Source organism: Solanum pennellii, chromosome 8 (assembly GCF_001406875.1).
Source record: "Solanum pennellii chromosome 8, SPENNV200".
Classification (NCBI taxonomy): Eukaryota; Viridiplantae; Streptophyta; class Magnoliopsida; order Solanales; family Solanaceae; genus Solanum; species Solanum pennellii.
In genome coordinates this window covers 67,881,618-67,895,759 of record NC_028644.1, presented here as the reverse complement: position 1 = coordinate 67,895,759, position 14,142 = coordinate 67,881,618, and the positions used below count along the sequence as shown (strand labels likewise).

Genomic DNA, 14,142 nt, shown 5'->3' with positions numbered 1-14,142 from the left:
TTTATGTCATATCCCATACCACTTCAAACATAATTATAAATCTCTAATGCTAAAAAATTTCTTTTGACACTATTTCAATTTGGTAGACTAGAAACATAAGTCCAGTCATCCAATCTTGTATTATATATTCATTTCACTCAAAGAATCAAAAGTCTAGTCACCAAATCTTGTAATGTTATATTTCACTCAAAGAACCACTTTTTAACACAATTGAATCCAAAACATTGTAAATGACATGATGAACAGCACGCGCAATGTAATTTTAATTTGCTACTTGAAAGAATCTAGATATAATTATGTAGGCTCGACATAATCATGATAAAGTTTGAGTAATTTCATGAATGAATACTCGAAAGTCAACTTTTGATTCTGAATTGGTGTCCATATCCACAGGAGTTCCAAAGTGCTAACCATAAATCTAGAAGTCAACTTAACTTTTGCAACATGGCCAACTAAAATATTCATTTTGAATTATTGCCTATAGATTTCTCCTTTTCAGTTTAAAGATATTTTACTTTGCTTACTAATTTATTAGCCTTATCTTGACTCAGCATAGTTCTCCTGATCAAAAATCGTTGAAAATATGAGTTGTTAAACATTTACTGGGAAAAATTGGTATAGTATTTCATTTTTTTGTACTGTTGGGTTGACAAGAGAGAAAAAAGACAACATAATAGTATTTGATTTTATTGCAAATGAAATAAGAAAGATAAGAGGATACATTTATGTAGAACATAGTTTTATTGCTAATGAAAAATCTTGATCAGTGTCTCACTGAGATCAGCTTCTTCATAAAAATCGAACAGCGATTTGGCTTCTAACAATGTGTTTTTCAGAAATCCATCTGAAAGATCCCTGACTAAAAGTGGTGTTTGGTGAAGTAGCCAAAGGTGTAAATGTCACTTGATAGCTCAGTTTTTGTTTCACCTCTGAAAAAACAAGTGTAGTTGGTTCAATTTTCACATTAATGCCCGGCGGTGAACCAATTTCAACTCTGTATGTTGAGTAGGCTTGTCCTACGTTTGTCACAGTTCTTGAATATACTTGAGCTGTTGAGTTGACTCTGACAAGGATCGAAAATGATGGATAATTTAGTTGACCTTCTAAGATGCTAGTAATCTCTGAACAGTTAGCTTTGCGTTGCAGAAAGATCCCGACTTGTCTGTCTGTGTAATTTAAACCACATAGATAAGATAAGTAATCGGATGGTTCTATGTCATATATCAGGCCGGGATCATTTGCTTTTGATGGATTAACGTGGCCTGCACCCGTGGCAAAGACATCAGCTGGAAGGTACGTCTCATCCTCGATTAAGTTGGATCTGAGGTTTAAATCATCGGCTGTTGTCATAATTGCTGACTTAATTGCAGCTGGAGACCAATCGGGGTGAACACTTTTTAGTAATGCTGCAACGCCACTGAGGTGAGGACATGACATTGACGTGCCTGAGATCATGTTGAATCTCGAGTTGGTATTTGTTTTGTTTTCCAAGGAAATATGCCAAGCTGCTAGGATATTAACACCAGGACCAATAATGTCCGGCTTTAGAATTCCAGGACTTGCAAAATTTGGACCCCTGGAAGAAAATCCAGCAACCACTGGAGCACGATCATCACCGATTATAGTTCCCTTGAATACTATTGTTGCAGTAGGGATCAATGTTGAGTTCATATACTCTTTGATTTTTACACCAGCTGCATAGCTAACGTGTGTGACCGGAAGGACATGTACCTCGGCCGATGTTGTGTTAGCCATGTCTTCTGGATTCATAAGAATCATGCCAGCACCACCAGCTGCCTCAACTGCTATTCCTTTATTAGCTCGTGTCGTTATACCAACCTCACACAACACAATCTTTCCCATGACATTTGTGTTATTCAACGAATCAGGGGTACAATATTTAGCATTAAAGTTACTAACATTGCTTCCAGGATAGATAAGAGGCAACAGTGTTGGAGGAAAGTCACTAGGTTGAAAGGCTGATTCTCCCTCAAATTCTTGATTGTTTCCAAGCACAGCAGTGGCCTTGATTTTCCTATCGATCGTGCTTGCACCAACAGTTAAAATCCAGGGTGCTTCATTAAACGTTGAAAAACTGGACGGCCCTGAATTTCCAGCAGCACAGCTGACAAAGATTCCCTTTTGCATAGCACTAAATGCTCCGAGTGCAACGTTGTCTTCATAGAAATTGTTAGTTAATGTTCCAAGGGAAAGAGAAAGCACGTCGACTCCATCATCAATAGCCATATCCATTGCAGCCAAAACATGGCTCTCAGAGCAAGTGAGACCAGAACACACCTTGTACATGGCAATATGAGCAAGAGGTGCAACGCCCACGGCTGTGCCATTGGCATTACCAAAAATGTTAGCACCTGGCACAAAACGTCCAGCAGCCGTGCTAGCAGTATGTGTACCATGCCCCATCTCGTCCCATGATGTTTCATTCCCCGAGGACTGGAAGTACCTCGCACCAATGAGCTTGTTGTTACACTTTGTGACATTAAATTCACACTTACCCTTCCATTTAGCAGGGGGAGGTGGCATCTCATCATCATTAAACGAAGGGTGATCCGGGAAAATCCCCGTGTCAATAACTCCAATAATCACACCTTTCCCATAATTCGAGTCATTCCAGAGCCCCGTATTCTGGTGCAACCCCAAGAAATCAACACTATGTGTGGTGTATAAATCAAGTAACCTCTCGGGGCGTGCTGAGATAAATCCTTCCATTTTCTCCATTTCCTTTAAGTCATCCGGGGACAACTTAACTGCAAAACCTGTTAGAACATTTCGATAGGAATATATCAAACGTGGCGCCTCACGAGAACTATCTGAGGTTGTTGCAGGCAAGAAAGAAAGATACCAGCTATCTAAATCTTGATATCTGGTACCCCTTTCGCCCTCTGGAAACTCACAATGAACAATATAAACTTCTGAATTTCTCTGTTCTTGATCTTCTTTAGGCCTTCGATAAATAGGATGTTCAGTTGCATTACTGGTGCATAAAAAGAAAACACAAATAAGCCCAATTATAGTGACAATTGAACTAAATTGAGCCATGAAAACTTTAAGAAATATAATTTTGGATTATATCCTTCATAGAGGTATGAACTTAGAAAAATGATATATTTGTCTCAAGAATTTTATAATTTTGATTGAGGGTATAAAATATATATATATAGTCATTGTTGAAGTATATATTTTTATTTGCTAGTCAGAAGCAATTGTAGATATTGTGAAATAGTCATGCCTGGAGATTCTTGGATTATATTTAAAAAAATAAAAATTGATTTGGTCATCAACACGCTAAACACAATATGATTATATTTTTAATTTCTCTTTGATAATGAAATTGACATACCAACAGCATATCGACACGGAGAAGTCGGTGTACGATATACTTTTTCTGTTCGAGCCAACTTGGGCACACCTAAAGTAATATACCAGATAACTTTATCAGGTAACTGCTTGAGTTGAAAATATGTATTTATGATGTGCATTATTTTTTAAAAAAATTTGATATTCGGTATTTATTTACAAATATTGAAATATCAAATACTGTATCGAAATACATAATTAAATATAAAATCTATATGAACACCACAATATTATCTCTCTTAATCAATGGAGAGATGATGAAAGTGAACTAAAATAATAATAATGTTATAAGCTTGCACCTCCTCCAAATAATTTTTTAAAATATAGATTTGGAGAATCCCAATAGGGGCCTGATGTCAATTACTTGCATAATATGCTTTCTTAGTTTATAAGTTTTGAGATTTGTCAATATTGACAAAATCAAGCATTTTACCACTTAAAATGACAACATAATATTTGTTTTTATTGCAAACAACAATAATAACATACTCAGTATAGTCTCACAAGTGCGGTCTGATGAGGGTGAGGATGACAAGGCGGGGTGCAATGGAAGAAGAAGATACATTTACAATGATAAACCAATGTTTAACATCTTGTAGATGGTTTTATTGCAAATGAAAAATCTTGATCAGTGTATTACACTACAACAAAAATGATCATTAGCGGCAATTAATTCTTAATTGCTGCTAAATATGTATTTTTAGCGGCATTTGTCACTCTTTGTATATGTCCCTAAAGCCTTTAGCGACATAGGTTCTAGCGGCACTTAACTAATGCCGGTAAAGGCTTTAGCACTCTTTATTAATGTCAATATTTAATGCCGCTAAAAGTCGTTTTTGTTGTAGTGTCAATGAGATCAGCTCCTTCATTTGTTTCTTCAAAATAAATCGGAAAACCCAACAGCAATGGGGCTCCGAACTATATGGTTTTCAGAAATCCATCTGAGAGATCCCTGAGTATATATGGTACTTGGTCTAGAAAAAGGTGTAAATGTCACTTGATAGCTCAATTTTTGTTTTACCTCTGAAAAAACAAGTGTAGTTGGTTCAACTTTCACATCAAGGCCTCGCGGTGAATCAATATCAACTCGGTATGTTGAGTTGGCTTTTCCTACATTTGTCACAGTTCTTGAATAAACTTGAGCTTCTGAGTTGCTTCGGACTTGAATTGCGAATGATGGATAATTTAGTTGACCTTCTAAGATGCTCGTAACCTCTGAACAATTAACTTTGCGCTGCACAATGACAGTAACTTGTCTGTTTGTGTAATTCAAACCACATAAATAAGGTATGTAATCAGATGGCTCAATATCATATACCAGGCCAGGATCATTTGCTTTTGATGGATTAACGTGGCCTGCACCTGTGGCAAAGACATCGGCTGGAAGGTATGTTTCATCCTCAATTAATTTGGATCCGAGGTTAAAGACATCAGCTGTTGTCATAATTGCCGACTTAATTGCAGCTGGAGACCAATCGGAGTGAACACTTTTAAGTAGTGCTGCAACGCCAGTGAGGTGAGGACAAGACATTGATGTGCCTGCAATCATGTTGAATGTCGAGTTGGTATTTGTGTTGTTCTCCAAGGAAAAAGGCCAAGCTGCTAAAATATTTACACCAGGACCAATAATATCCGGTTTCAGAATTCTAGGACTTGCATAACTCGGACCCCTGGAAGAAAATCCAGCAACCACTGGAGCACGATTATCTCCTATTTTAGTTCCCTTGAACGCGATTGTTGCAGTGGGGGTTGTTGTTGAGTTTATGTACTCTTGGATTTTTAGACCATCAGCATAGGTAACGTGTGTCACGGGTAGGACATGTGCTTCAGCTAATGTTGTGTTAGCCCAGGATTCTGGATTCATAATAATCATGGCAGCACCACCAGCTGCCTTCACTGCTATTCCTTTATCAACTCCTGCTGTTATACCAGCCACACACAACACAATCTTTCCCATGAGATTCGTGTTGTGCAGCGAACTAGGATTAACAATATTGAGCAAGAATGTCACTAGTATTCTTTCCAGGATAGATAAGAGGCAATAGTGTTGAAGGAAAGTCACTAGGTTGAAAGGCTGATTCCCCGTCAAATTTTTGATTGTTTCCAAGCACCGCAGTGGACTTGATTCTCCTATCGATAGTGCTTGCACCAACTGTGAGAATCCAGGGCGCATCATTAGACGTTGAAAAACTGGAGGGCCCTGAATTTCCAGCAGCACAGCTGACAAAGATTCCCTTTTCCATAGCACTAAAATCACCAAGTGCAATGTTGTCTTCATAGAAATCATTAAATTGAAAACCAAAGGAAATTGAAAGAACATCGACACCATCTACAATAGCCATATCCATTGCTGCCAAAACATCACTCCCAAAACAACCAAAAGCAGAACACGTTTTGTAAATGGCAACATGGGCAAGAGGTGCAACACCCACAGCTGTGCCATTAGCATTGCCAAAAATGTTAGCACCTGGAACGAAACGTCCAGCAGCCGTGCTAGCAGTATGTGTACCATGTCCAGCTTCATCCCATGGATCATTATCCGTGTAGTGGAAGTATCTCGTGCCAATGAGCTTGTTGTTACACTTTGAGGTATTAAATTGACATATACCCTTCCATTTAGCAGGGGGAGGTGGCATCCCATCGTCGCTAAACGAAGGGTGGTCCGGGAAAATTCCCGTGTCAATAACCCCAATGATCACACCTTTCCCATAATTCGAGTCATTCCAGAATCCCATGTTCTGGTTCAACCCCATGAAATTCACACTATGTGTGGTGTACAAATCAAGTAGCCCCTCGGGGCGTGCAGAGACAAATCCTTCCATTTTCTCCATTTCATGTAAATCCTCTGGTGATAACTGTTGTTCAACTTGTATTCCAAACATACTTAGAACAAAACTTTGAACATCTTTGTAAGAAAACAAAGTTTAAGAACATTTTCACAACTAGAAAATTAGAACTAGTAGCGAAACTAGAATCAGAAACAGATTTTAAAAAAACATACGAAATATTTTTCTTAAAGAAGAATTGTTGTTAATATGTGTCTAAAGAATCTTACTGATTCCAACAAACTATGCAGAAACACGAAGTTACCAAGTTTAATGAACCAGTGAAGAACAAAAGAAGAGAAGAACTGAAATTAATTCACAAATCTAAAGTTTGTAAAACACGTACCAGAATCTGGAAAATTTTTAATAGGAAAAAGATCAAGTCCACTGAATTCACAGTGTCCCCTTAAGGAAATTACTCCCCTCTAGTATCCAAGGTTTGATTTGGAATATGACCTCCCAGGGTAAAATGATCTCAATCACCAGAGTATAGATACCAAAAACTCCGGTGTCAGCGAACCACTCAATGGCAGTAAAGTACACTTAGAATACTAGATTTAGTAGTTGAAGAAGAAGTCAATGAATTCTATATTAAAATGAGAGGAAATCCCTCAATTTATAGAAAACAAAGGGTGGTGCGAAAAGGTTCTTATTGTGCCTTAACGGAAAGGTCACAAACCTTTGAAAAAGTCACAATCTTTCAGAATGGTCGTCACCTTTCATAAAAGTCACAACTTTCCATAAAAGTCACAACTTTTCATAAAAATTGCAACTTTTCATAAAAGTCACAACTTTTCATCAAAGTCGCAACATTTCATAAAAGTCACAACTCTTCATAAAAGTCGCAACTCTTCATTTTCCATTCACACCTTTTTTAAAATCCAACAATAACTTAGCTGCATATCCCGTTAGAACATTTCGATAGGAATATATCAATCGCGGTGCTTCACGAGAATTATCTGAGGTTGTTGCAGGCAAGAAAGAAAGATAATAGCTTTCTAAATCTTGATTTCTGGTAGTCCTTTCCCCACCAGGGAACTGACAATGAACAATATGGATTTGTGAATTGTCCTGTTCTGTTGCATTAGTGGTAAATGGAAAAACACACAAATCAGCCCAATTATAGTAAGAATTGACCTGTATTGAGCCATTATAACTTTAGTGCTAGTGAAAGAACTGTTATTTGGTGAGTGTTTTGGAATTTTCATTGAGGGTATATATACTTACTGGAAGTATAATTTTTTATTTGCAAGTCAGAAGATATTTAATATACTCATGCCTGGGGAGATGCACACAAAAAACAATTTTATTCTATTTAACTTCTCTGTGACAATGAACTTGGCATATCAACATCATATAAATAAAGTCATTAATCTACAATATACTTTTTAAGTAATGTTTGAGTCAACTTGGACGCGCCTTAACTAATATATGAGGTGAGTTGTTCACCTCACAAGTACATGTTACCAATGTAATCATGCTCATATAAGTTGGAGCAGGCAGATCCACACACCTTGTGACGTAGCTGAATTTTTAACCTGAAATCTTCAGATGGTTACTCCGATCAATAGGGCATTTCCTTTGGAACCAAAATAAGTCTATAAGTATACCTAAATTTGAGAGTTGAAAACAAGTAATCATCAATAAAATGACAGAGAACCACGAGGTTTCAGGTTTGAATCTCGGTGAAGGCAGAAGAAAATTAATAACACAAGGATCCATCTTAACTAATGGTGAGATTTGTTGCGAGCGTGCACCTCCCTCCAAATAGGTTCGATGTTAGTTAGTTCTATGAATTTTTAGTTTTGTCAATATTGACAAAATCAAGCATCATTACCACTTAATTTGACATTTTGTTTGGACTTAAAAAATTTTAGATTCGCGTTTTGGTGACACTATCATCTATCTAGTGTACATCATTATATTCTCAAAAAGTCATAGCCACCTTTTTAATCTACTAATCTATACCTTACTATCTATAATGATTTCTATACCAAAAATGTCATGGCTGAGCTCATACTAAAGAATATAGCCAAAAATGTCATGGCTGAGCTCATACTTAAAATATAACCAAATATGTCATGGCTGTGTTACCTTCTATATTGCACAAATTTCCCCATCAGGAAACTCACAATGAACAATATTGATTTGTGAATTCTTCTGTTCAGATTCATTAGTGGTTAATGGAAAGAGAACACAAATCAGCCCAATTATTATTTATAACGAAAAAAAGACAACACAATATTTGTTTTTATAGCTAATAACAACATACTTAGTGTAATCTCACAAGTGCGATCTGAGGAGGGTGGAACAGATGAAGAAGAGGATATATTTACAATGTGAAGACATGACTAAACAAAGTTAACATCGTGAAGATGGTTTTATTGCAAATGAAAATTCTTGATCAGTATGTCACTGAGGTCAGCTCCTTCATTTGTTTCTTCACAAATAATTGGAAAACCGAACAGCAATTGGGCTCCTAACAATATGATCTTCAGAAATCCATCTGAGAGATCCCTGAGTATATATGGTACTTGGTGTAGCAAAAGGTGTAAATGTCACTTGATAGCTCAAGTTTTGTTTCACCTCAGAAAAAAACAAGTCTAGTTGGTTCAACTTTCACATCAAGGCCTCACGGGGGATCAATGTCAACTCGGTATGTTGAGTTGGCTTGTCCTACATTTGTTACAGTTCTTGAATAAACTTGAGCTCCTGAGTTGCTTATGACTTGAGTTGAAAATGATGGATAATTTAGTTGACCTTCTAAGATGCTCGTAATCTCCGAACAATTAACTCTGCGCTGCACAATGACAGTAACTGTCTGTTTGTATAATTCAAACCACATAAATAAGGTATGTAATCGGATGGCTCTATATCATATATCAGGCTGGGATCATTTGCTTTTGATGGATTAACATGGCCTGCACCTGTGGCAAAGACATCGGCTGGAAGGTACGTTTCATCCTCGATTAAGTTGGATTTGAGGTTTATGACATCGGCTGTTGTCATAATTGCTGACTTAATTGCAGCTGGAGACCAATCCAGGTGAACACTTATTAGTAGCGCTGCAAAGCCACTCAGATGGGGACAAGACACTGAGGTACCTGAAATCTCAATGAAGGCGGAAGAAAATTAATGAAACAAGCATCACTCTTGACTAATGGTGAGATTATGAAAGAGAATTATAATAATGTTGCAAGCGCGCACCACCCTCCAAATAGGCCTATTGTTAATTACTTCTATAATGCAAATATGCTAGCTTCCAGGTTTTATAAGTTTTGAGATTTGTCAACATTGACAAAATCAAGCATTACCAGTTAAATTTGACATTTTGTTTTGAATTAGTTTCATGTTTGTTTTATTTCATACTAAACTGAGTACATTTCCAAGAAAAAATCAAGCATGACAACACCAGTGGATGCAGTCTTAGTAGCACATTAGGGGTGTGTTTGGTATGAAGGAAAATGTTTTCCTAGAAAATGTTTTCCTGGAAAACAATTAGATTTTGGATTTATTTTCTCATGTTTGGTTGGTGAGTAGAAAATATTTTCCGGAAATGATTTTTAGTGTTTGATTTATGAATGAAAAATATTTTTGAGGAACATCTTTTATTTTTACTAGAATACAAAATAATTTATGAAATTGAAAATATTTTTTTTAAAATTGATGTTTTTTCCAAAAAAAAAATGTAATTTGAAATTGGTGGAGAGCTTTGAAAAATGTTTTCCTTAATTTTTGAAGGGAAGTCATTTTCCTTAATTTTGAGGAAAATGAGTTGATTTGGAAAACATTTTCAAAAAATTTTGCTCCAACCAAACATGAGAAAATTGGAAAACATTTTCCAGTTTTCCTTCATACCAAACACACTCTAGATTTTAAATCATAATTTCAAAAGTTTAATGGAAATTAAGATGAATATACTTCCTTATTATTTTTAAATCTACTATGCTTAATAATTTTTTTTTACTAGCTACAAATCTATACCTTACTAACTACAATAACTTGTAAACTTTATTCAGATCCCTAAAGACAGATACTTGTTGGGAATATTCTCTTGAATTTTGAACTGTTCAAAGTGATTATGAGTTATGTATTACATTGTTCAACAGTTTTAGTAGTTCAAAATGTTGTTTTACTAAAATTATGGTGTTGTCACCAAATTATTCAATTTTTCACTTTAAATTAATTTTCTTCTTTGAAACACACTACAATTTGCAGGTGCAGCCATTTGCAGGCTTCATGCTGAGCATTTCTATATTGCACAAGTTATTGAACTTAAGGGAGAAAGAAGTGTTGAAATCACGATATCTGGTTGGCATTTGCTCATCAGTAAACTCACAACGAACAATATAGGTTTGTGAATTGTTCTGTTCAGATGCATTAGTGGTTAATGTAAAGAGCACATAGATCTGCCCAGTTATAGCGAAAAAGATAAACATAATATTTATTTTTATTGCAAACAACAACAATAACATACTCAGTGTATCACAAGTGTGGTCTTTGGAGGGTGAGGCTGACAAGGTGGGGTGGAACAGATAAACCAAAGTTAACATCTTGAAGATGGTTTTATTGCAAATGAAAAATCTTGATCAGTGTATCACTGGGATCAGCTCCTTCATTTGTTTCTTCAAAATAAATCGGAAAACCCAACAGCAATGGGGCTCCGAACTATATGGTTTTCAGAAATCCATCTGAGGGATCCCTGAGTATATATGGTACTTGGTCTAGAAAAAGGTGTAAATGTCACTTGATAGCTCAATTTTTGTTTCACTTCCGAAAAAACAAGTGTAGTTGGTTCAACTTTCACATCAATGCCTCGCGGTGAATCAATATCAACTCGGTATGTTGAGTTGGCTTTTCCTACATTTGTCACAGTTCTTGAATAAACTTGAGCTCCTGAGTTGCTTCTGACTTGAATTGCAAATGATGGATAATTTAGTTGACCTTCTAAGATGCTCGTAATCTCTGAACAATTAATTTTGCGCTGCGCAATGACAGTAACTTGTCTGTTTGTATAATTCAAACCACATAAATAAGGTATGTAATCGGATGGCTCTATATCATATATCAGGCCAGGATCATTTGCTTTTGATGGATTAACGTGGCCTGCACCTGTCGCAAAGACATCTGCTGGAAGGTACGTTTCATCCTCGATTAAGTTGGATCCGAGGTTAAAGACATTAGCTGTTGTCATAATTGCTGACTTAATCGCAGCTGGCGACCAATCAGGGTGAACATTTTTTAGTAGTGCTGCAACTCCACTGAGGTGAGGACAAGACATGGAGGTGCCTGAGATCATGTTGAATGTCGAGTTGGTATTTGTGTTGTTCTCCAAGGAAACAGGCCAAGCTGCTAAAATGTTAACACCAGGACCAATAATGTCCGGTTTCAGAATTCTAGGACTTGCATAACTTGGACCCCTGGAAGAAAATCCAGCAACCACTGGAGCACGATTATCTCCGATTGTAGTTCCCTTGAATGCAATTGTTGCAGTGGGGGTTGTTGTTGAGTTTATGTATGCTTGGATTTTTAGACCATCAGCATAGGTAACGTGTGTCGCGGGTAGGACATGGGCTACAGCTAATGTTGTGTTAGCCCAGGATTTTGGATTCATAATAATCATGGCAGCACCACCAGCTGCCTTCACTGCTATTCCTTTATCAACTACTCTTGTTATACCAACCTCACACAACACAATCTTTCCCATGACATTTGTGTTGTTCAGCGAACTAGGGTAACAATACTGAGCAAGAATGTCACTATCATTGCTTCCAGGATAGATAAGAGGCAACAGTGTTGAAGGAAAGTCACTAGGTTGAAAGGCTGATTCTCCGTCGAATTCTTGATTGTTTCCAAGCACAGCAGTGGCCTTTATTTTCCTGTCGATAGTGCTTGCACCAACTGTGAGAATCCAGGGCGCATCATTAGATACTGAAAAAGTGTATGGTCCTGAATTTCCAGCAGAACAGCTGACAAAGATTCCCCTTTCTATAGCACTAAATGCACCAAGTGCAATGACATCTTCATAGAATTGTCTAGATCGACTACCAAGGGAAATTGAAAGTACATCGACACCATCTTCAATAGCCATATCCATTGCTGCCAAAATATCGCTCCCAAAACAACCAATAGCAGAGCACGTTTTGTAAATGGCAACATGAGCGAGAGGTGCAACACCCATAGCTGTGCCATTAGCATTGCCTAAAATGTTAGCACCTGGAACGAAACGTCCAGCTGCTGTGCTAGAAGTATGTGTACCATGTCCATTTTCGTCCCATGGATCATTCCCCGTGTAGCTGAAGTACCTCGCACCAATGAGCTTGTTGTTACACTTAGTGGTATTAAACTGACATATACCCTTCCATTTAGCAGGGGGAGGTGGCATCCCATCATCGCTAAACGAAGGGTGGTCCGGGAAAATTCCCGTGTCAATAACTCCAATGATCACACCTTTCCCATAATTCGAGTCATTCCAGAACCCCATGTTCTGGTTCAACCCCATGAAATTTACACTATGTGTGGTGTGTAAATCAAGTAGCCCCTCGGGGCGTGCAGAGACAAATCCTTCCATTTTCTCCATTTCCTTTAAATCTTCTAGTGATAACTTAGCTGCAAAACCTGTTATAACATTTCGATAGGAATATATCAATCGTGGTGCTTCACGAGAACTATCTGAGGTTGTTGCAGGCAAGAAAGAAAGATAATAGCTTTCCAAATCTTGATTATTGGTAGATCTTTTCCCATCAGGGAACTCACAATGAACAATATAGATTTGTGAATTGTTCTGTTCTGTTGCATTAGTGGTAAATGGAAATAGCACACAAATCAGCCCAATTATAGAGAGAATTGACCTGTATTGAGCCACCATAACTTAAGTACTAGTGAAACAACTGGTATTTGGTGATTATTTCTCAGTTTTGATTGAGGGTATATATACTTACTGGAAGTATACTATTTTATTTGCAAGTCAGAAGCTACTTTAGAAATGTGAAATAGTCATGCCTGAAGATACACGCTAAGACGATTTTATTCTATTTAACATCCTCTGTGAAAATGAACTTGGCAGAGCAACATCATATAGATGAAGTCAATACTCTAAAATATACTTTTTAGGTAATGTTCCAGGCAACTTGGACGCACCTTACATGAGGCGACTTGTTCAACTCCCAAGTATATGTTACGAAAGTAACCGTTCTCATAAAGGCTGGAGCAGACAGATTCACACAACCAGTGTCGTAGCTGAATTCTTAACCTGAAATCTCCAGATGGTTACTCCGATGGCTAGATCATTAGGCCATTTACTTGGAACCAAAATATACCTAAACTTGAGTTCTGAAAACAAGTAATAGTCAATAAAGTGTATAGAGAGAATCACGGGGTTTCAGGTTTAAATCTCAATGAAGGCGGAAGAAAATTAATAAAACAAGCATCCCTCTTGACTAATGGTGAGATTATGACAGAGAATTATATTAATGTTGAAAGCGTACACCTCCCTCCAAATAGGCCTATTGTTAATTTCTTCTATAATACAAATATTCTAACTTCCAAAGTTTTATAAGTTTTGAGATTTGTCAATATTGAATAAATCAAGCATTACCACTTAATTTGACATTTTATTTTGAATTAGTTTCATGTTTGATTTATTTTCATACTAAACTAAGTACATTTCCAAGAAAAAACCAAGCATGACAACACCAGTGGATGCAGTCTTAGTAGCACATTAGATTTTAAATCATAATTTTAAAGTTTGATGAATTCAATGTTAAGAGTTCTAAAGATCAAATTTCATTTAGTTTAAATTTTGGATTCGCATTTTGATGACAATATATCTATCTAGTGTTCATTATTTATATTCTTGAAAAGTCATAACCTCATCTTCACCAGATAACATGCTTTTTTTCTAAAAATATTAATCTACTAAAAGTAAACTATAAAGGTA

At 36.7% G+C, this 14,142-nt stretch overlaps 2 protein-coding genes and 1 pseudogene across 2 annotated transcripts; all 3 read right to left on the bottom strand.

Moving 5' to 3' along the window:
• Nucleotides 1-660: 660 nt before the first annotated feature.
• Nucleotides 661-3,117, bottom strand: LOC107027025 (subtilisin-like protease SBT1.7). Its single transcript, XM_027918924.1, has one exon. It carries the CDS (start codon nucleotides 3,058-3,060, stop codon nucleotides 790-792), a length of 2,271 nt encoding a protein of 756 aa, XP_027774725.1. The 5' UTR covers nucleotides 3,061-3,117; the 3' UTR covers nucleotides 661-789.
• Nucleotides 3,118-4,202: 1,085 nt separating this feature from the next.
• Nucleotides 4,203-7,370, bottom strand: LOC114078324 (annotated as a pseudogene).
• Nucleotides 7,371-10,553: 3,183 nt separating this feature from the next.
• Nucleotides 10,554-13,086, bottom strand: LOC107027023 (subtilisin-like protease SBT1.7). Its single transcript, XM_015228179.1, has one exon. The coding sequence runs from the start codon at nucleotides 13,069-13,071 to the stop codon at nucleotides 10,831-10,833; it is 2,241 nt and encodes a 746-aa protein (XP_015083665.1). The 5' UTR covers nucleotides 13,072-13,086; the 3' UTR covers nucleotides 10,554-10,830.
• Nucleotides 13,087-14,142: the final 1,056 nt, after the last annotated feature.

Excerpts from the sequence above, each read along its gene's own strand:
- LOC107027025 (XM_027918924.1), bottom strand. The coding sequence starts at position 3,060 with ATGGCTCAATTTAGTTCAATTGTCACTATAATTGGGCTTATTTGTGTT.
- LOC107027023 (XM_015228179.1), bottom strand. The coding sequence starts at position 13,071 with ATGGTGGCTCAATACAGGTCAATTCTCTCTATAATTGGGCTGATTTGT.